At 45.3% G+C, this 21,938-nt stretch overlaps 1 protein-coding gene across 2 annotated transcripts; it reads left to right on the forward strand.

Moving 5' to 3' along the window:
* The first annotated feature begins 39 nt into the window (after nt 1–39).
* Nucleotides 40–20,095, forward strand: LCMT2 (leucine carboxyl methyltransferase 2). Of its 2 annotated transcripts, XM_066314253.1 has the most exons (14): nt 40–71; nt 405–529; nt 2,239–2,320; nt 2,638–2,818; nt 5,021–5,177; nt 5,594–5,783; nt 6,187–6,294; nt 8,332–8,422; nt 10,556–10,813; nt 12,207–12,437; nt 13,262–13,359; nt 15,073–15,260; nt 15,462–15,597; nt 18,360–20,095. In XM_066314253.1, the coding sequence occupies exons 1-14, from the start codon at nt 48–50 to the stop codon at nt 18,525–18,527; spliced, it is 2,037 nt and encodes a 678-aa protein (XP_066170350.1). In that variant the 5' UTR covers nt 40–47; the 3' UTR covers nt 18,528–20,095. The 2 variants fall into 2 exon arrangements, with proteins under 2 accessions (XP_066170350.1, XP_066170349.1); XM_066314252.1 differs by lacking the exon at nt 40–71 and having other exon boundaries at nt 260–529.
* The last annotated feature ends 1,843 nt before the right edge of the window (nt 20,096–21,938 follow it).

Consider the following 21,938-nt stretch of genomic DNA (forward strand, 5'->3'; position numbering starts at 1 on the left):
CCGCCTCCGCCGCTGCGGTCCCGCTTCCGGTCGGCGGCGTGCGCAGGATGGGCCGTGGGCGTCCCGGCGCCGTGAGTGACCCCCGGGCCGTGAGTGACCCCCGGGCCGCGACCGACCCCCGGGCCGCGACCGACCCCGGCCGCGACCGACCCCGGCCGCGACCGAGCCCCGGGGGCCCGCCGCCGCGGGGAGCGGCCCGGGGAGCCTCGGCCCGGTCGCTTCGGAGAGCGAGCTGAAGCGGAGGCTGGGATGGAGAGGGATTCGACGGCGGCGGGCGCTGCCGTCCCCTCCCCTCGGAGCCCCCCTGGGGCTGCCCGGTCCCGCCGTCCCGCGGCGGGGGGCCGTGCGTTCCTCGGGCCGCGATGTTGGTGGGAAGCGGCAGCGCGGTGTCATTGTCCCGGCAGGTCCAGGGCACCGGCGGCAGCAGCGCCGTCAGCAAGTGCTCGGCGGCAGCGCGGGGCTACATCCACGACCGGTTCCTGCGGCTTTTGGCGGGGCGGCGGCGGCGGCGAGCACCGCTTATCCACCGGTGAGGAGCGGGCAGAGCCCTCAGCTGCTCCGGCTGCTGGGGCCGGTGACCGCGGGGCGTGGGGGCATCTCGGGCTGCGGCAGGGCCGGGAGTGACGGGACAGGGGAGGAACGGCCTGAGGCTGAGAGACAGTGGGTTTGGGTTACGTGTTAGGAAGGAGATCTTCCCGAGAGTGTGGCGAGGCCCTGGCTCACGGGCTGCCCAGAGAAGTTGTGGCTGTTTCATCCCTGGAGGTGTGCAAGGCCGGGTTGGATGGGACTTGGAGCAGCTTGGTCTGGTGGAACGTGTCCCTGTCCGTGAGAGAAGGGTGGGATGAGAGTAGTTTTAGGTCCCTTCTACCACAAATCCCCGTGCTTGGAGCTGTCGGTTGGGCAAGGCACAGCTTCTCAAACACATTTTAAGCGAAATACACATTTTAAGAGTAAACACATTTTAAGAGTCGCAAGGTGCAGTGCACTGTGTCGCAGTAGTGTAACGTTGTTACACTGCTAATATAATGTTACATGGTTTCTGTACCAAAACTTTGTCCTGCATAAAATATGCCGCTAGACTGATTCCTATCTCCAGTGTTCAAGGCTGCTGAAAACTTTGTAATATTAAAAAACATACTAATAATGTAATAACATCAATAGTTCTGTCATTAATTCCCCAGAATATTACAAGTTCTGTAGGGTATTTGGTGACTCTGGAAAGCAATATCTTTTGAGTCAGTGATTGTCTGACCAGGAGGACTTTCTCCAGGGCTTTGTAAGACACAGGAATGTTTTAATGTGTGTTTGTAGAGGGCTCTAGGCTGATGATGTTGTGGAATTTACATAATTTGAGGTGGATAGTTTAATGCAATCCAAATGACTGTGAATTTCCAAAGGAGTTTTGTCCAGGGGAAAATCAAACTGTGGCGTTCAAGCAGAAGCTTACAGACCTGTGAGGATGGATGTGGCTTATCAGGAGGCCTGCATTGACTTGTCACACAACATTGGCAATCCAAGCTGAATTCACAGCAAGGGTTCTGTATTACATTTGTCAGCTATTTTGGGACATCTTAGACTGTGTGGTCCCTGTGAGGAGCGAAGATGATAACATGCTTATTAAAGGGGTGATAAGAGCTGGAATATAGCCCAGTGGATATAGGATTAAACTAACTAAAAGAGAATGCTAAGAAAAAAGCAGCATCAGTCCATGCCAGACTATGGTAAATGCTTTCCAGGAGTTAGTCTAACTTAGTTCTGTTTATTCAAAAACTAGAGAACAGATTTCCTCTCCTGACTTTGCTTTTCCACGCTTTTTTGATCCCTTCTCACTATATTAGCACACACTGATTCATTTTGTTGTTAGGGCATATGGTTTGGGGCAGGAACTCAGGTATCGGCCATCTGCATTGCCAGGGAGCATCCTCACTATCTGGATTAATACATTTTCATTCAGCAAATATTTACTTATGCAAAACAGAACAGGTCCAGCTGGGATATCTGCATGTTTTCTCTGGATTATCCATTGTCTTGATGGTTAATATGCACACTGGTTGCAGGAGATTATTTATTAGCAAGCCCTATAGAGATGACAAAATCGTCTCCCAGTGCAGGTCTGTAAACATGGAATTATTTGGTATAGGCTTAGAGAAAAAAATATTTTTTTTTTTAAATTCAGGTTGTCAGTGCTGGAGAAATTACATGCCTGGACAGTGATTATAACTGAATTTGTTCCTGTAGGGGTTATTACATCCGTGCCCGTGCTGTAGATCACTGTGTTCAGGACTTCCTGCTGAAGACACGAAGCCTGCCCAGGACACAGGTACATTTTCTCGGGCTTCTGGTGTCTGTCACTAAATGTGTGTAAAGTCTTTCTGGCACTGGGGCAGTAACTCAGTGGATCTGTTGGGATCCATTCCCAGCAGGGCACAGAAATCTGGCTGGCAGTACTGTGGCTGTCCATGTGTCACTTTGGCAGAAGTATCTGGGAGGGGGCAATATCCACACAAAATTATTCTGCCTCTTGCAGGAAGTTGCCTGATTTTGTCACTCTACAGATGATATTTAATGTTTTTCACACCTAGATGCTCAAGATGCTGCTAGAGTTGAGTATAACTTTTCCTGATACTTTCTCTGCAGATCCTGTCTTTAGGTGCTGGCTTTGATTCCCTGTATTTCCGTTTGAAGGATATGGGTCTTCTGCATCACACTGTGGTATACGAGGTAGATTTCCCAAATGTGGCATGTCAAAAAGCTACTCTGATCAAAGGAATGAAAGAGTTGTCAGCACTGGTGGGAGACACTGGAGAGAAAGGATTAGGTATGGCATTGATGAAAAATTTTTTTGTACAAAATGTTTAGAAGAAATAAACATAGCTTCAGCCTTCAAAAAACGAGAGATTATAGTAGGGGAACTATGAAATTGTAGATTATAAGCATGTTCATTTTATGAAAAAATGTCAAAACAAATAATTTGTAAGCATTGGGAGATAACAAGAAGCCAGGATGGATTTGTCAGAAGCCGATTATATCAAACCGAGGTCAGGTTTTATTCTGTTGCAAGGATGTAAAAGGGTGTGGTTTGTTCTGAAAGGGTGTATCCAGCTTGGAGCATACTGCTCCAAAAACAGTGGCAAACTGTCATGTGTCCAGTGGAAGTTTGGGAGGGAAGTGTTTTACAGCACTCTTCAGCTTACCTATTGGGAGTGGTTAGAAAAGACAGAGCCACACTTTTCTTGGAGGCCTAAAGCAAATAGTCAAGGGACAATGGTTGAAAGTTGCAATTCCAGTGATGTATGATGAAGTTCCAGGAAATCCCAGTGATGTATAATGAAGATGTTGGGGGGGGAGGTTACACCACATGAGTAGTTAAAAATAGGAACAGATTGCCTAGAAAGGTAATGGAATCTCTAGCCTTGGAGATTGAGCTTGACTGAACAAAGCTTTGAGCAACATGACGCAGATAATTGCCGAGAGGAAGCATTTGGACAGAATGACTTTTAAACGTCCTTTTCACCCTAAATTATACAATGATTTATAGGCTTGATTGGTAAGAGAGAAAGTTTGACTCTTGAGTGTCTTGACTATAACAAAACATTGACTGTTATGTCTCCTGATGTTTTTTTGCCCTCCAAGGCAGGAGAAAGTGAGCCTTGTGAAACTACTGCAGAATATTGTGATAGCTGGGTGCTAAGGAGAAAAGGGAGAATGTAAAGTACGTGGATCACTAGAGGTTTCTTCTGCATCTGTTTTCCTCCAGGATTTCCAGTAATGCTCTGGATTATCTGCTGTAAAAGATGAAATGTCTTAAACCTGCAGGAAACATGGGTCTTGCAGTAAGATGAATGAGAGTAGGAATTTGACAAAGTACACAAATGGTCTGGAAAACATGGAATGAAATGCAGTTGGTACGTGTGTAGTCTGCTGCATTTAGATAGTATTAATCAATTCAAATACAGATGGAAGACAGCTATAGAGCGGGAGTTCCTGACTCCCAGGTCTTAGTGAGTAGCTCTTCCATGAGCTTGTTCATTTTCTTCTTGAATCCCTTCATATTTTTAGTATTGGCAGAGTCCTGTGGCAAGGAACTCTGTCCCTACCAAGAATCTTCAGGTACTTAAAGGAGCGTGTCAGATAGTTGGGAGTACCCTATCCTCTGTGTTCAGAGGTCAGCAAAGGATGGATGGACAAGTTAGCAGAAACTACAACAGAACACTCTGATGGACTTCTGAAAAAGGCCATTTTGCCTCCAGAAGTGTATGCCTTTGGAAACAGTGAAGTTAACTGTCCTCAGGACAGATACAGTTTTGTTGGGGTGCAGAGACAGAGTAGGTACTTCACAGTTTGCTTTGTTAATGACGTGGTTTTGGCTGAAAAGGTCAAAGGCCATAACTTACCATATTCTCATGGGGCACAGAGTTACGACAGTGTTTGCAGATCATGAACTGGAACTTATTTCTGAGGATGGTGATCTGTGAGTCAGGTCCTGGTGCGTGCTGAGAGCTAGCATGTGCAGTTTCAGGACTCAGTGCCATTATACAGAAATGAAATCTGAGCAAACAAACCAACCAAGCCTCGGAAACCTGAGAATGGTTTTCTGATGGTGAGGGAAACCATTGACATTCTATCAATGCAATGGCACTTTCTTAGCCTAAAGTGAAAAGTGTATAAATGAGAGCCCTTTAGGTTTGATTTTGAATTAAAATCAGTGGTTTTAAAAAATTCTTTTAAAGTAAATATAATAAAGTTTTGTTGCTATAGTAAGTGTAATAATTCTGTGAGAAATCTGTAGGTGAAATTTGCATTAGGAATAATGGAATATTAGACCTGCAGTTACTGGATCCCATGGCACTATCCCTTCATGGGTCATGTAGTGATGAGGGTTTTCTTGTGCATGTTCCAGAGAACCATAGCTGATGGACATTGCCTTGTGAGTGATTGCCTGTGGTTTTGATTTTCATGTTTGTCTCTTTTGGTCTCAGTATTGCAACAGCGCCATCATTGTATCATTTTTGTCTTTCAGGAGCCATTACCTTTTCTGGAGGGGATTATAAATTACTGGGAGCTGATTTATCAGAGCTGTCTGAGCTGGAGAGAATCCTGGAGGAAGCAGGACTGAACAATGAAATCCCCACCCTCTTCATCGCAGAGGTGGTCCTCACCTACATGGAGAACCCCAGGTCAGCTGGGTTCTGCTCTATTACCCAGTGGTAAAGGGAAAACAACAAGCATCTTTCTGAGAACATCACCTTGGGTTCGGAGACCTTGAAACTAGAGCCTTGGGAATTGTGGCATCCCAAATAGCCCCCTGCATTGTAATTATGATGATGTAATTGATATCCACGTGATATCCTAAAAGGAAGGAAAAAAGAGAAGAAAAATCTTAAAAGAGCAATTTTGAGGTTTTTATTCTTCTCATCCCCTGAATTGTCTGTGCAGGTGGGGAGGAGTTGTTCAGCACAGCACTCTCATTAGTGTATTGCCACTTGTCAGGATGCCTTAATAGCAGCTTTATGATGTTGCAGGAAGATACACTGCATCTGTCATATGATGAGGGCGCCCTCAATTTAATTTCTTATGCACAATCTCCCAACAGGTCAGATGCCTTGATTCAGTGGGCAGCAGAGCATTTCCCCCAGGCATGCTTCCTGCTGTATGAGCAGGTGCACCCCGAGGATGCCTTTGGACGTGTCATGCAGCAGCATTTCAGGCAGCTGAACACTGCACTGCACTCACTGGCACAGTACCCTGACTGTGAGGCACAGCAGAGGCGCTTCCTGGGGAAGGTGAGCACCTGCAGCCCCAGGGCAGGCACGAAACTTGATTTATCTGAGGAAGATTGGAACACTAAGTGCTTGGTCAATTATGGGTTGAAGCAAACAGGGCTGAGGCTGAGGTACTGCCTTGTCTAGTAGCATGACTTGTCCTTGGAAGGTGCTTCCAACTAGCTTGCAGCCTACTGTATTCTATGGGATTAATGGGTTCCTCTGAGGCTTTTGATGTAATAATTTAAATTTTTAAGAACTTTACAGATGACAGATCTATTATCACCAGGTTTTGTGATGCTCTTGCTTTAGCTAGACAGTCTTAGTAGCTTGTGCCAGTGTTTAATTTAGGGTCTTTGTTTCCCTGTGGGAAGTGAGTTTCTGTCCTTCCAGAGGTGATAACTTTGAGGAATTTGTCTTTTAGGGCTGGACTGAGTGCAGTGTCATGGATATGAATGAGTTTTTCACCTGTTGTATTCCAGAAGATGAGCAACAAAGAGTGCAGACTCTGGAGCCTTTTGATGAGTATGAGGTAACCCTTCTTTATTCTGAAGATCAGGGACCTGGCTTTGATATCATAAGGTATTTGCAATTTCTTGTGGCCCCAATTCTGTACAGAGTTGCTGAGGCAACTCTGTACATGAGGTGTTCATGAGGGCAGAAAGGACCTTGGGTCAGCTTAGTTAACACAGAGGCCATGGGGAGCTCCTTGTAAAGCAGCATGGGAAGAAAGCTGTCCTTGAGCTTAGAAAAGCTGTGTGCTCCTTCCTTCCTGTGAGCAGTCTCTTGAGGAGACAGGCATGTCATAGCAAACTACCTGGTAGTATAAAAGAAGTTGTAGATGCTAAAAGTTGGCATGGATTTAAAGGACAATTACTTTAATGAAAGAGAAATCCATTAAAGATTACAGAATACATAAATATATACCTGATGTGCTGTTCCTGACTGCAGTTGGTTGAGAACAGAGATGCACTTTCACTGCTCTTCCATTTCTATAGACTACTTTATTGTTTGTCATTTTTGGATACAGATTACTAATTTCAGATATTTTTTCATCTGACTTTGTACAGCCATTCCTATATTAATGATTGAAATTCAACTATGACTCTGTTCTTTGCCATTCTTATGTTAACTGCTGGCAAAATTTCTGACTATCTGAAGTCTAGAAGTGAAGATAAGTGCAAGATAGTAACTTTGAGCTAAATGTCCTGTGGAATACTTACTAGAAGTTTCCCTTTTGATTTTACGGTTCTCTGTTTATAATTTTAGAAATCTAATAACTGGTATGAAAACAATTGAATGTGCTTGAGTTCGTTTTTCCAACGTGATAGGATCTGCTCTGCTATATGAATGCAAAAGTGGTGACTGAAAGTGGTGGCAGATTTGCCGAGTGGTTTAGAAATGTTTGCTGGAATTGTAGGTCAAGGCCATTGCTCATACAGTGGAAGGTAAAGAGTGGGCATTGTTTTCCTTACAGAGGAGGTTAATGTGCATGAGTCCAAGCTGGAAATGTGCACAGGAGTAAATGATATGATAACAGAGAGCTTTACAACTAGCCCTTGAGAGAAAGATTAAATAAGATTGTTGTAACCAAGGTTGGTCAAATTAGGTAAGAAATGTAAAATAGACACCCAGTGTGGAGGGAGACTATTTTTAGAATAATTTGTTTAGGGTCTAATAGTGGTTTCTTCCATTTTCAGTATTTGTGTTAATTTCTGGATGTCGCTTTTCAAAATATACTTTTTACTTCTAATATGGGTTGGGGAAATGAAGCTGATAACATGAGTTCTTGTGTCTTTTAAATTCATGTTTATGCTTGCTAGTCACATAGTTGGCTGAATATATCCCACCCCACAGGAATGAACACACTCAATTCCCTAATGTCAATAAATGCCAGAGTGAACTCTCATTGCTGCTGCCTTCCTGTACATATCTTTTGCTTGTGCTTCTGCCTCAGAATGTTTCCAAGGCCAGACTGAAAGTGATGTGTTATTATCCAGCACACAGACCATGTTGCACCTTTTAACATTTGTGATTTCTTTGGAATCACTTACATTCCATGAACTTTAAGAAACCTTAATCCCTCTGGTACAAAAACCTCACTCTTTTTTATGGTAAGAACTGGAAGGCATAAAGGGAAGCTGATTCCAAAAAAGGAAAACTTTCCCATGCAACATATAGTTAAGCTATGGGATGGATGTTGGGCATGTTAAAAGTTTACATGAGTTCAAAGAGCAACTGGGTAGGTTCATGGATGAAAAATCCATCAATGATTGTTCAATACAATGATACAGCTTCTTGCTTAGATCATCCCTGGGCTGTAAACTTTTGAAAGTTGGAGTGAGAGAGGTATTTACCCACCAGTTCTTTCTCTGATTTACCCCTCTGATTTTGACCATTAATGGAAACAGTGCGAGGCTGAGTTGGTATTTGATTTGGTCACCCTGGTTGTTCTGAGGTCCTTACTACTGTTTGCTTTAATATTTTGAAGGGAATTAGTTTTTGTTTGGTTCTTCTCTTCTTGGTTGGTTTGTTTGTTTATTTGTCTTTTACTTTGGGCCTGCTACAGGAATGGCATCTGAAATGTTCTCATTACTTTGTGTTGGCTGCATCAAAGGGGATGGAACCTCCCTGGACTCCGTTGTTACCCAGTGTGACAGGTACACACCAAGCAGTTTTCACAGCATTCTTTTATCTCATGTAGGCATCTCTGAGAGGTTTTAGGAGACACTGAAATCCTGGAGGGGGCAGATGGGATGCTGCTGTCTGGTAGCTTTCTCCACTCCTCCACAGTAGTTCTGCTGTTGAAACCAAGGCCAGGGCCGTGGCCTAATGCTGCTGGTTCTGATCAGTTCAGTTCTTTTAGTTTATTGAACCTGTCAGTCCAAACAACTTGTAATTTCTCATACATGAGCTCCTCCAGTGCATGGCTGCAATTCCAGCCTAACCTGCTCCTCCTCCTGTTTTCAGGATCTCCCTTTTGGATTTATTCCTGGTTGCCTTCACATACAGCTCTCTGAACCATCTTTCCTTCCAGCTCCCAAAAGGTTGTTCTGTTTTCTTTACTGCCCTGTCCAGCAGACCACTCAGGAGCCTGACATGAAGCTGTGCTTTGCTTTTTATTCCTTGTGGGTGCAATTGTACCTGTCATGTTTCTGAAATGCTTTTAAATCTCTATGTCACTTTTTTTAGATGGGAGAAAAATAGTATAGCTGGGGAAAAGCCAAGACCAAGACTGTGTTTCCGAGATAAAAAGGATTTGGTGGCATGAGTAGTCCAAAAAATTCCTGGTTTTAACTGCTTGCTTCCTTTTTCAGGGTAGAAAGCAGAAGGTTATTTTTAACCTGTTTTATATCACTAGTGTTCACAGTACAGCAGCACAAGTAGTTGTAGCCTCAAGAGAAAGTTGAAATCTTTGTTCTAGGGAGCAAGAAAAGCAGCTGAAAAAAGATAGGGCAGGATGGCATTCCTGAGGCCAGCAAGGCCACTGAATCCATGTGTTGTGTCTCAGTTAGATTTGAAGTTGTTGCAAAATTGAAGCTAAATGAATGTGGGTGTAATTTAATGTACTGTGTGATTGTCACTGGTCCTTAAGTTAAATCCTTGAAGGCTCCTAAAGGCATAGTATCTATCCCTAAATTAAGAAAAAAAAAAGCAAACATTTGCTTAACATACTTTGTTACAGTGAAGACATTTGATTAATTCGAGACAGGATTAGAGTCTTTCTGCTGCTGTATCTGTTGTACTCAAAACTGATAGCAAAAGCCTTCCAAATCTGGTAAATTGTCCATGCTTAGATATATTTTACTGGGAATGCAAAAGATATGTCTCTAATATCAATAAATGCCCCCAGTTATCCTCTCAGATAGGCTTGGGCACCAGTTCAAGGGAGTGCAAGTACTAAATCTTCCAAAGAGATCTTGGTAAGTATATTTTGTGACATGAAAAAACTCCTCTGTCTTTAAAAAATCAGTCTGTAAAAAGACATTTAAGCCCAACAAGATGAAATTTCTTCATCAAATGATAGAGTCTTGTACAAAGTAAACATCAGTACAGGCAATTTTTCTGATTATGGCATTCAACAAATGGACTGTGAGCTGCTCCTCCTCCACTTCATCATCTCTTACAACACAAGAATAAAGCCCTTGATTAAAGCAAAGAAGACACATATTCCAAACTGATTAAAAGAAAACAATGTGTAGGTGAGCTGGAGTGCTGTGCTTCGTTCTAAGGGATATAATATTTGGAGAGAAGATTCTTAGATAACTGGAAATACTCTCCTATAGTAGGATCATTGGAATTAACAGATTACTTGTCATGCTTCAGAATGTTACTTCAGTGTTTCTGTGAAGATAGGATCAAAATCTGGCAAGAAATTTTGAAATAAGCTTCCAAATGTTCTTTTTCTGCTGTTCTTTGCTGTTCATGTAGCCAAATATTGTCTTAATCAGACAGGTGCTCCTTTTGAAGGTACTGCAGTGATTCACATCTTGCTGCAGCAGTTTAGGATGCTGCACTCACTTGTCCAGTCTTAGTCCAACCCCACCAAAGCAGAATTTTGGGAGCTGAGTGAGCAGAGCACAAGTCACAGTTGGTACAGCAGTAGTTTTAACCATTACATCCTGATTTCAAGGACATGTCAGATTATTTGTGTGCACTGTCAATTTGCTTCTCAAAGTTTTCTTGTTGAAAAGATGAATGGTCACCTTGAAAAGGTGACATGCTTAATCTTAGTTAAAATGTAGTCCTTGGTTTGTATTTGCATAAGTTCTTTGGTTCTCTTTGGCTCACAGTTCCCCGCTGTGCTGGTCCTGTTGGGGTGGCTGGGAGTGTCCCTGCAGCAGTATGTGCAAGGCTCTCAGGAATTCCTGGCCTGAGACGTTACGGTCACCACTCTGTTCTTATAAAACCCAACGTGATTCTTACCACGGGAGGCTTTGGGGAGGAGGATGGACAACACTGCCGCATGAGAAATTTCCATGTGCTGAGGAAGCAAGCAGGCTACTGGGAAGCTGTCTGTGTGACACAGAGTATTCCTGATAAAAGATGGGGTGAGTTCCTATACCGATGGCAAGTGCAGGGGGGATACCTTTGTGCTAAAAGTGAAAGAAAGTCTAGTGAAGAAGTGATGTCATGGCACAGTGATGCTGGCAGTCACAGAGATCTGAAGGTTCTGTTTGCTAAATGCTGGATCCTGCCCTTTGGTCGCCACAACCCTATGCAGCGTCCCAGCTTGAGGGCAGGGTGACTGGAAAGCTGGAAAAGGAGCTGGGGGTTCTGTTTGACAGTGGTTGAACATGAGCCCAGGTGGGCAAGAAGGCAAATGGCACCTGGCTGGTACCAGCCCAGTGTGGCCACAGGCCCAGAGCAGTGATTGTCCATCTCTGCTGGGCACTGCAGAGATGCTTGGAGTGCCATGTCCAGTTCTGGGCCTCTTAACAGAGTGGCATTGAGGGGCTGGACATCAATAGAATGATTTGGGTTGGAAGGGACTTTAAAGATCATCTAGCTCCAACCCTCTGCTGTGGGCAGAGACCACTTCCAGTAGACCAGGTTAATCAGAGCCCCATACAGCCTTCACTTCTCCAGGCGGAACAGCCCAGACTCTCAGCCAGGCTTCAGAACGGAGGGGCTTTAGCCCTGATCAAACTAGTGTACTCTGAATTTTTTCCAGCAGCTCCATGTCTTTATTGTGCTGGGGGCACCAGACCTGGATGCAGAACTCCAGGTGGGGTCTTAGAAAAGCAGCGTAGAAGCTGAGAATCATGTCCCTTGATCTGCTGGCCACATGTCTTTTGATGCAGTCTGGGACATGGTTGACTTTCTGTGCTGTGAGCACATACTGCCAAGCCATACTGAACTGGCACATGTCAAATCCCTGTGTCTCCAGTTTAGAGACTGGATGCTGGGTGGGACAATGTCAAATGCTTTGAACAAGTCCAGATAGATGCCATCTGTTGCTCCTCACTCATCTGCCACTGCTGTAAGCTCATTGTAATAGTGGCCAAGGGAACTGGGATGTGGGGCTCAGCCTGAAGAAAAGGAGGCTTAGGGGGAAGCTTCTCTCTCTTTACGACTACCTGAAGGAAGATGTAGCTAGGTGGAGGTCTGCCTCTTCTCCCAGGGGACAGGGGACAGGAGAAGAGGAAATGGTTTCAAGCTGTGCCAGGAGAGGTTTAGGTAGGATATTGAGACAACCTCTCTAAGAAAAGGGTCATCCATGCCTGGCATAGGCTACCCAGGGCAGTGGTGAAGTACACATCCCTGGAAGGATTTGAAAGCCATGTGAAAGTGGCTCTTGGGGACATGGTTTAGTTTTGGCTTTGAGAGTGCTGGAGGAATGGTTGGACTTTTTAATCCTTCAAGGGTCTTTTCCAATTTAGGTGATTATAAATTTCTTGGAAAAAACACCTGTGTGAACCATGAGGTTTTGTATCTCCACAGGTGAGAGGTTGTACCATACTGTGTCTTGTCTCTCAGACACTCTGGCCCTGGTGGTAGGAGGACGAACATCCCCATCGAGTGCAGGCTTGGGAATGTTGTGGCTGAAGTTCCCCACAACCTGTAATGCTTCAGGACCAGATGATGTTGCAGTGGAACTTGTAAGTCTGCAGCCTGCTGCTGAAGCAGCACTTTTGCGCTGGAGACACAGCACAACTGAAATGACATTCAAAGGTAAAAAAGCCTGGAAAGAGTGGAAATCAGTGTAGATATGTATGCAGGATCTTGCACTTGACCTTGTTGAACTTTGTGAAGTTCATACTGATCACTCCTCAAGCCTGGCAGTAAGAAAGAAATTAAGAGGCTTAAATTAAGAGATCTCTTCTTGACACTTGGCTCTTTATCCAGAAGTTCTTCAGAACAAATGTTACTTTTCTAGTAGCAATTGACAAACACTCAGTAGTTGTGAACAGCTCTAGAATTAGGTCCTGCAATAGCAAGCTGAAGGTTGGTCTATTAAAAGATCCTGGTTTTAAGGCAAAAACTTAAGCAGTGGCATTGAGGAGTTGAAAGCAGTCCTTTCCTAGAATGTCCCATTCCTGCAGCTGGCAGGGAACACTCCAAGAGGAGCAGAAGGGAATTATTAAGCAGTTGTTAGTCTAGTCTAGAGCACACTTTCCATTTGTGGAGCAGTGTTTAATTAACACTGCAGCACAGTCTAACATTCAGCCTTCCAGTCAGAATTTTATATCAAAAAAGCAAATGCTAAATGGGTCAATTTTTATTAATAATACTGAGTTTTGTCTTTGTCAGACTGTATTGTTTCATCTTATTTTTGCCTTGATACTGCTTTGTAGCTGAAGAAAGGGACCAACAGTGGTGTTGTCTGCACAGTCCATTCTGAATCAGTGAAAGGGCACAGTGCAGTGAATGCATGTTCTTGACATTACCTGAAGTACTGTTGCACTCTTTTTGTCAGCTTCCCTTCTATGCAATTTTTGTTTTTGTGGCATACCAGATTGTAACTTCTGTTACCACCTGGGTGTCTGTTTCCATAGGTGAGCAGTACCTGTTTGTGTATGGTGGCCGCTCTGCTCTGGAGCCTGTACTCGGGGATTGGATTTTCCTGCACACTCCAGAACTGTCCTACACTGCGGTAAGAATGTACTCCATGGTGATTAGAGTTAGAACTGATTGTAAACAACCAGCTTTTTTGTCAAATACAGTCTCTACAGAATAGTGGAGGTTGGAAGGGACATCTGGAAGTCATGTAGTCCAGCACTCTTGCTTAAAACAGGTCTGACTAGAGCAGGTTGCTTGGTATATTGTCCAGGTGGGATTATCTCCATAGATGGAGACTCCACAATCTCTTTGAGCAACCTATTGCAGTGCTTGACCATCTTGATAAAACCATATGAGGGGGTTTTATGTTGAAGTGTATTTTTTCCTATGTCAGTTTGTGCCCATTGCCCTGTTGCTGGATGCTACCGAGAGCATATTGTCTCTGTCTTCTTTTACCTCTTCCACCATGGACTTGTGTGGCTGTGAGCTGGACATTTTTATGGAAGGATACTGTTGGAGACAGTATAAAAATCTTCCCTACAGTCAAAACCACTTCCACATTTGCTGCTTTGCCTCAATCAACTAGATTGCTGAACATGTCACAAAAGAAAATTGAGTGAAAGAGGACTTATTCCCTCATTTACTTACTGGCCACCAGGCTGATGTCACTCTATTTACTATAACTCTTTGAGCCCAGCCTTATACATAGCACAGTTACAGGGTGAGAGATGCATAATTGCAGGAGGTCCCAAGCTAAACATGAGTAAGCAATGTCCCACTGTTGTGGGAGACCTACACTGTGTCTTCAGATATGTAACCAGGAATGTTATCTGGTAGACACATGAATTTCTTCTTTTTTTTTCTACATTTCCTAATCTCAGCAGAACACCTGTAAAATACTCAAAGCTGATTGCTGAAAAAGAGGCGGATAGGGTGTAAAACAGCTATATAGAGGTATGCAGCAAGAATGTCCAGGCCACATACCTACAAGGGAAGGTTTTGAAAGTCTTCTAGCTATTGAATCTGGAGAAGATTCAAGATAGAAATAAATCTAATTTCTAAAATACTGCTACAGAGAAGACAAAAATTATTCTTCATTTTAACTTTGAGTAGTATGGGGAATTAGCTGGACACTAAGGAAAGCAATTTATTGTTAAACTAGCTGAGTCTACAATAGACTGCCTAAAAAGGTGAGAAATTCTTGTTACTGCAGACTTGCAGAAACTATTATATAAACATCCATCCATCCAGATGATAACAAATACAGTTTTATTTGTTGTAGGAAAAAGGTATGGACCAAGTGGCCTCCAAATTCTTCTCCATCACTTACTTGCTGTGATATTCCTTTAATGCCTGACCTTAAAATTTTTCTTTAGTGCTTGCACTAAGGGTTTTCTTTCTGAATTTTAGTCCTGCAGTTGAGCCTTTTATTCTGCTCTGTGGTTTGAGCGAGTGATGACCTGCTTTGCTGGTCACTGCATTTGTCCATGTGTTTCTAAACAAACTTCTGGTTCCCACGTGTATGTCTTGAGCAGAAAGCAGCATGCAAGAATGCAGATAAAGTTACCTCTAATAAATGTGTGGAAATAAACCCTCTAAAGACTGATTATATTAAATGTACTGAGGGCCAGAGACAGTGTTAAATGGAAGCACGTAGCATTCCCTAGAGGAACATGTGGAGAAGTTTGGGTGTCAAAAAACTCAGCCACACAGGAAAAGGCATTTAAAAGCCTGGACATTTAAAAGCCTGGACATTTAGCAGACACTTAGTTTGGCAAACTTCAGCCTTGGACTTGTGGTTTTTTAGATTGCTGTTGAGGGTCCAGTCCCAGAGAGCCGCCACTCTCACAGTGCCTGCAGCTGGAAAGGAGGTGTGCTGATTGCAGGAGGTCTGGGAGCAGCTGAGCAGCCCTTGGGTTCAGTTTTCTTTCTGAGAGAAGTTGACCATGGCTTTCGGTGGGAGATGATAGAGACACACCCTCCTCTTGTCCCAAGGTAAGCAAAAGCCATTCATAGCATCATAAAATAGTTTGATTTGGAAGGCACCTCTTAAAGGCCAACTAGTCCAACCTCCCTGCAATGAGTCTGGGGCATCTTCAACTAGACAGGTTGCTCAGAACATTCTGCAGAGAATCCTCAGCTTGTCTCTACCAGTCTCCCTTGCTAATGGAGTTCAATCTCATTTTGAACTCCCAGGTATTCACATACTGCACATGTGCATGAAGGAAAGCTTCTGCTTGTTGGTGGAGTGTGGTTTCATGCATCCTCTGTACCAGGTGTCACTGTCATTGACTTAATGACTGGTCTCTGCTTGGACTATGTGATTAATGTGGTGAGTACTGAAATTTTTCTTTCAGGTTAAGCAGTGTCCTGTGAAGGAACATGGTAACTTTATGGAGAGGTAGGATCTAATTCCAAAGTGCTGTTACCTAGCACAGAGAACACAGCAGTGTTAAGAGAGGGAGAGATGGAGTGTGCAGAAGACTGGAACATGGAGCTGCTCTGTTTCAGACAAGGGGCAGCAGAACTGAAATGGGCACCAGCGTAGTCATTTCAGGATGTCTGTAGAGGAAAGGAACAGATAAACCAGAGGCTAAGTTAGTGTTTATGGAGGTCTGTGGTATAATTTCCTGGAAAACTTCTTGGTGAAACATGCAGCATGCTGTAGCTGCTGCCTGAAATACGGGGGGAGAAAAACAGCACAGAAATACTGGAAACTCCACTGGAATGTGAATGCTTCCTGTAAGGATGATTGAACACTGAACAGATTGCTCAGAGAGGCTGTTGTATTTCCATTATTGGAGATACTTGAAACCTGACTGGGCAAGATACTGAAAAGCCTGCTTGAGTTGACCCTGCTTGAACAGGGTGATTTGACAGTATGATGTTTGGAGGACCCTTCCAACTTGAACTCTTTGGTGTCTTTTTTCTATGAATCACTGAAGAACAGTCATACAGGTGGTGTCACACAGCAGGATTTTGGCATACTGTCCTGGTTTGAAAGACAGGTGTCTGCTAGGGAGGGGCAGGGCCTCCCTTGGAATGGAAAATTCAACCCCCCTCCCTCCAAATTATTATACTTTAGAAAATTAAAGGGTTCTCAGGTAGAGGTATGGGGTAGGAATAACAGTTCTTTACTAGTATGTATAACAAGGCAAACAAACAACAACAACTACAGTGTTAATAATAAGCAGAACCAGGAACCTCGAGGGGCTTTAGGGCAGTCTGATCTCAGTGCCCTTTGCAGGACGTTGAGAGCACCAAGCTGCAATGGGGAAAAGTCCTGGGCTAGGATGAGATCTATCAAAAGCTCCGCGGTGGTAGCTGGAACAGTCCGTGGTAGCTGGAACAGTGAGGATGTCCTGGCAGGGCAGTGCAATGCCACATCCTAGCAAAAAGCCTCAAAGCAGTGCCCAAAGAAGGTGCAGCAGGACAGGACCAGCCCAGCTCCAGCAGGGCAGGGGGAGGCAGCTCAGAATTCCTGGGCACACCAGCAGATGGTGGTAGATTTCCCAGGATCGGACTTGGTGGTGACAGCGAACAACTCCTGCAGCAAGCAGCAGCCTGGCCGTGTCCTCTCCGAATGCCAAGAGGAAGAGCCAGAAGCTGCCCCCAGCCCTGTCCTTTACCTGACCAACTCCCAGGGACCCAAAGAAGTGTAGCTGGGTGCTACAACTCCTCTCCTTTGGCCCCTTGGTTCTGCTTAAGTACCTGTTAATACCCAGTAGTTAGTTTCCCAGCAACATACGGGGAAAAAATATATATAAGTAAAAAAGAAACAGATCTAACCCCCAGCACATACTCTGAACAAAACTTGCTCTACATCTCTGAGTAGCCCTCAGATAATACTGCCTCGAGTAAAAGAAAGACATCGATCTGTTGGATAAAATCCATAGAAGGGCCACAAAGATCATCAGAGAGATGGAGCTGATCTCCTGTAAGGATGTGCTGAGAAAGTTCAGATTGTTCAGCCATAAGAGAGAGACAGGGTTCTGGGATGACCTTAGACCCCCTTCCAGTACTTAAAGGGGATTTTTTATGAAAGATGGGGACAGACTTTTTAGCAGGGCTTGTAGTGATAGAACAAGGGGTGATGATTTTCATCTAAAGGACAGTAGCTTCAAACTAGGTTTATGGATTAAATTTTTAATGAAGAGTATGGTGAGGCACTGCCAAAGGCTACCCAGAAAAGCTGTGACTGCCCCATCCCTGGAAATGTTCGAGGCCAGGTTAGATTGGGCTTGGAGCAACCTGTCTACTGGAAACTGTCCCTGCCCAGTGCAGGGGGATGGAGCGAGGTGGCGTTTTTTAAGGTCTTTTCATCCCAAACCATTCTGTGATTCTATAAGAATGTTTATTTTGTTTGACAAGTTTTTATTTATCTTTTATGTAATGAAACAACTTTCTTTTGATAACTGTACATATGGAACCTGTCGTTGGTGAAACTGCAATTTGTGACTGATCAGTTTTTTATAGTGGACAGTATGTGTGCATCTGGTTGACCTTGCCAGCATTTTGCTGAAGGTCTAAAAGCATGAAACGTGCTTAACTGTAGCTTAGTTTTCAATTATTGTCTGTAGCAGAAGTTATAAGTGGCCTCATGTCCTTTAGATAACATAGACTGCCCTTGTTGGACAGCAAGGAGGATAGGTACAGTGATAGTAAAGTAGTATCTAAAAGAGTATAACTTTTTTGTTTACTCTGAATAAGCAGATGCATATGGATTGGTGTCTTCCTTTGCTTATGAGCTGTTTGCTTTTACTTAGGTGAAACTCTCTAGGCTTTTGAACCTACCAGTTATATTGGTAAGCTCTGGAACTCCTTGCCACAGGCCATGAATGCCAAAGATTTACATTGAATCAAAAACTGACTGGCTACCTTTCTGTGAGGAAAAGCATTAGGATTCAGGGAGTACAAAACCACTTTCACTCATTAAAAATCACTGGACTGCAAGTTGGTGGGTGGGTGTAGTAGAGGAGTACACCTCGGGGGTTGCTCGTTCCTGTATTCTCTCTCTGTTCTTGCCCACATTCATGGGTGGTACAGTGGACCATGCGAAGTCCTATGTATTCAGAATCTCCTTTCCTTTTTCAGGAGCACCTGGAGTGGCCATTAATGCTACATAATCATAGCAGTATCTTTCTGCCAAATGAGAAGGAGCTGTTGGTTATTGGTGGTGGTGGAAATTGCTTCTCCTTTGGGACACACTTGAACCCAGAGCCTGTCTTAATGAGCCTCAGCAGCATCCTGGTCAGTCACTGAGTGGGACCAGGCAGGGCTGAACTGTGAACTACTGTGAACTACTACACTGTGGGGAGACATCTATTCACTCAAGGTCCAAAAGCAGCACAATATTTCCACAAAGGCTTTGCATCCAGAATGCATTTATGAAGGTGGGATTAGGAGGACAGGACTACTGGTGGCAGTAGTCCTTAGAGGTGAAGAACAGTGTCGTTTGGGTTGGAAGGCACTGTAAAGATCATCCTGTTCCACCTCCCTGCCATGGGCAGGGCAACCTTCCACTAGACCAGGTTACTCCAAGCCCCATCCAGTCTGGCCTTGGACACTTTCATGGATGGGGCAGTAACACCTTCTTGGGGCAGCCTGTGCCAGGGCCTCACCAGCCTCACAGGGAAGAATTTCTTCCCAATATCTAATCTAAACCTACTCTGTCTCAGTGAGAAGCCATTCTCCCTTGTCCAGTAACTGCAGGCCCCTTGTAAATAGTCTCTCTCCATCTCTTTTTTTGTTGGCTCCCTTCAAGTAGTGCAAGGCCACAATTAGGTCACTCCAAAGCTTCTCTTCTCCAGGCTGAACAATCCCAATTCTTTCAGCCTTTTCTCATAGCATAGAGGTGCTCCATCCTTTTGATTATCTTGGAGTCTCCTCCGGATTCTCTCCAGCAGCTCCACATCCTTCCTGTGCTGGGACCCCAGAGCTGCAGGCAGCACTGCAGGTGGGATCTTACCAGAGCGGGGCAGAAGTAAGGAATCCCCCCTCCCCTGCTGTTCACACTGTGGGATCAGCCAGCACACAGGGCCAGGGTAGGTCCAGTCTCTCATTCACCAGCATCCCCAAGTTCTTCTTGGCCACGGCTGTTACTGATCTCTTCATCCCCCAGCCTGGTTTGATACTGGGATTTGTCCTGATCTACATGTAGTACTAGCACTTAGTCTTGTTAAACCTCATGAGATTCCCATGGGCCCTCTTTTTGAGCTTGTCCAGGTCCCTCTGGATGGCATTTGGTCCTTCAGGATGTGGAGCTGCTGAAATGAGTGCAGAGATGCTTGAAGGCTGGAGCCTGTCTGTTCTGGAGACAGGCTGAGAGGCTGGAGGTGTTCAGCCTGGGGAGGAGAAGGTTCCAGGGAGACCTTAGAGCCCCTGACTTCAAGAGAGCTGGAAACAGACTTTGGACAAGGGCCTGGAGTGTCAGGACAAGGGGGAATGGCTTCCCTCTGCTAGAAGACAGGGATAGATGGGAAATTGGGAAGGAATTGTTCCCTGTGAGGGTTGTGAGACCCTGCACAGGTTTCCCAGAGAAGCTGTGGTTGCCCTTTGTCTGGAAGTGTTCAATGCCAGGTTGCATGGGGCTTGGAGCAACCTGGTGCAGAGGAAGGTGTCCCTGCCCATGGCAGGGTGGTGGTACTTGATCTTTAAGGTCCCTTCCAACCCAAACCAGTTTATGATTCTGTGATGAGTGTCTGACTGAACATCAGTTGTTAGGTGCAGAGAAATTGTTCACGTGTATTCATTTGTTTTTCTGCTTTGTTTCTTTTCTTTCATCCAGTGCTTTTGGAATTTGTTTCTATTTATTAAATTATCTGACCTTATGAGTTTCTTTATCACTTTTTTTTCCCTTACTGACTTGCCTTCTGGGGTTAAAGCACAATACCCTTCCCCAGCTCCATTACCCTTCTCTGGACACACTCCAGCAACTTCAGTGTCTTTACTGTTGTGTGGGCAAAAACTGAATACAGGATTCGAGGTCCAACCCACCAGTGCCCAGTACAAGAGCATGATCACTGCCCTTGTGTCATGGAGGCTCATGAAATTGAGACAAATCATGTATTCAAAGAGATCTGATTTATGAAGCAGTTAACCTCCTCCCACTCCCAGCAATTACAGATCCAACAACTGAAAACAGGTTCATGATGTCAAATCAAATTGTTATGACCTGAATGACTTAAAGACTCCTAAAGGTTTCAGCAGGGCAACATGGAATGCATGGTCATTGTGCCCAAGGCAGCAAGGGCTCTTCTTTGGGCTCCTGTGGGCTCCAAAGGGGGTATTCAAAAAGGAGTACTGACTGCCCTGGGATGACACATAGGGGGCTATGCCTGCCCCACACTGTCACAAAGGGATTTCTGACTGCCCCACACTGTCACAAAGAGAGTTCTGGCTGCCCCATGATGTCACACAAGGGACTCTGGCAGACTGCCAGGCTGTGAAAGGGGCCCCACAGGAGCAGACAGTGCTGGGCACAACAGTCTGTCTTGGCAGACAACAGCCTGAGTCTCTGCCACCCCACCAGGGTTGGATTCCACTCACTGGGACCCTGCAACTCTTTCAGGAGCCTCTTCACCAGCCTGTGCTGCTGACAAGGACAGTGCCATGGGGTTCCTCAACATCTTCACCATGGGTGAGCTGGTGGCAATCACAATGCTGGTGCTGCAGCTCATCTTGATCACTGTCATGCTACGGGACAAGTGTCTTTGGGTAGGTGGCCTCTGATCTGCTGTGTGGGCTGGGCCGTGTTGGGCTTGGGGTGTGTTGGTGTGACATGCACGGCAGGACAGTGCAGCCTTCTGGGGAGCTGCTCTTGTCTCACCCTTTTGTGGTTCCTGCAGAGGATCCGTCAGAACTCAAAGCATCCGAGTGCAGGGAGAGGCCAGCTGGAGGGGCAGAGCGACGTGGACAGGACACGGAGATCAACAGGCAGGGAACCGCCCCACGGCAGGTCCCCCCGCGGTTCCATGAGCTCCAGGAGGCATTTCCCCAGGTTCATCCGGAGCTGCCGGGACTCACAGACGCTCTTCGAGGAGCACCGCAAGGAGCTGGAGGCACAGCTGCGGCAGTGGCGGTGGGGCAGGGGGAGCGGCAGGGTGGTGCATGCTGATCCACATGCTATGCCAAGGCTGCTGGGGGCCAAAGAGCATCCCCAGTGCCTTGGAGTGGAGTTGGCAAGGCCAGACACAGACAAGGTGACAGAAGAGGACAAACATAAGGACGTACGACGATGCAGCAGCAACAGCTCCATTATGCTGGAACGCAGAAGATCCATGGCAATGGCCAGGTTGCTCCCTAGACTAGTGGTGATCATGAATCCCATTGTATTTGAAAGCAGTAGCAGCAGCAGCAGGAGCAGCAGACCAATGGAGCTGGAATACAGCACCAGCACTGCTGCTGGAAGGTTCTTGGGGCAGCTTCATGCCCGCCTTCGGAGATACCTGGAAGCCTGGCAGACACGCCGTGTTCAGCACCGCCGGTGCTTCCGCATCCGCTTCAAGTCCCAGTGGTGGCGACGGTGCTGGACCCAGCTGAGAAAAAGGGTGTAGTAAGAATGAGTTGTCAGGGAGGGGTAGGGGAGTAGGGGATTTTCAGGAACTGCCTGGGACAGCCATATCCCTGGGCCTCTACAGATCTCTCTGTAGAGTCTTCCTGTCCTCTGGCAGA

This window comes from Sylvia atricapilla, chromosome 2 (genome assembly GCF_009819655.1).
Source record: "Sylvia atricapilla isolate bSylAtr1 chromosome 2, bSylAtr1.pri, whole genome shotgun sequence".
Taxonomy (NCBI): domain Eukaryota; kingdom Metazoa; phylum Chordata; class Aves; order Passeriformes; family Sylviidae; genus Sylvia; species Sylvia atricapilla.

Excerpts from the sequence above, each read along its gene's own strand:
- LCMT2 (XM_066314252.1), top strand. The coding sequence starts at position 363 with ATGTTGGTGGGAAGCGGCAGCGCGGTGTCATTGTCCCGGCAGGTCCAG. Across the intron at positions 5,178-5,593 it reads ACCTACATGGAGAACCCCAG|GTCAGATGCCTTGATTCAGT; the intron begins GTCAGCTGGGTT and ends ATCTCCCAACAG. Across the intron at positions 15,598-18,359 it reads TGGACTATGTGATTAATGTG|GAGCACCTGGAGTGGCCATT; the intron begins GTGAGTACTGAA and ends TTCCTTTTTCAG.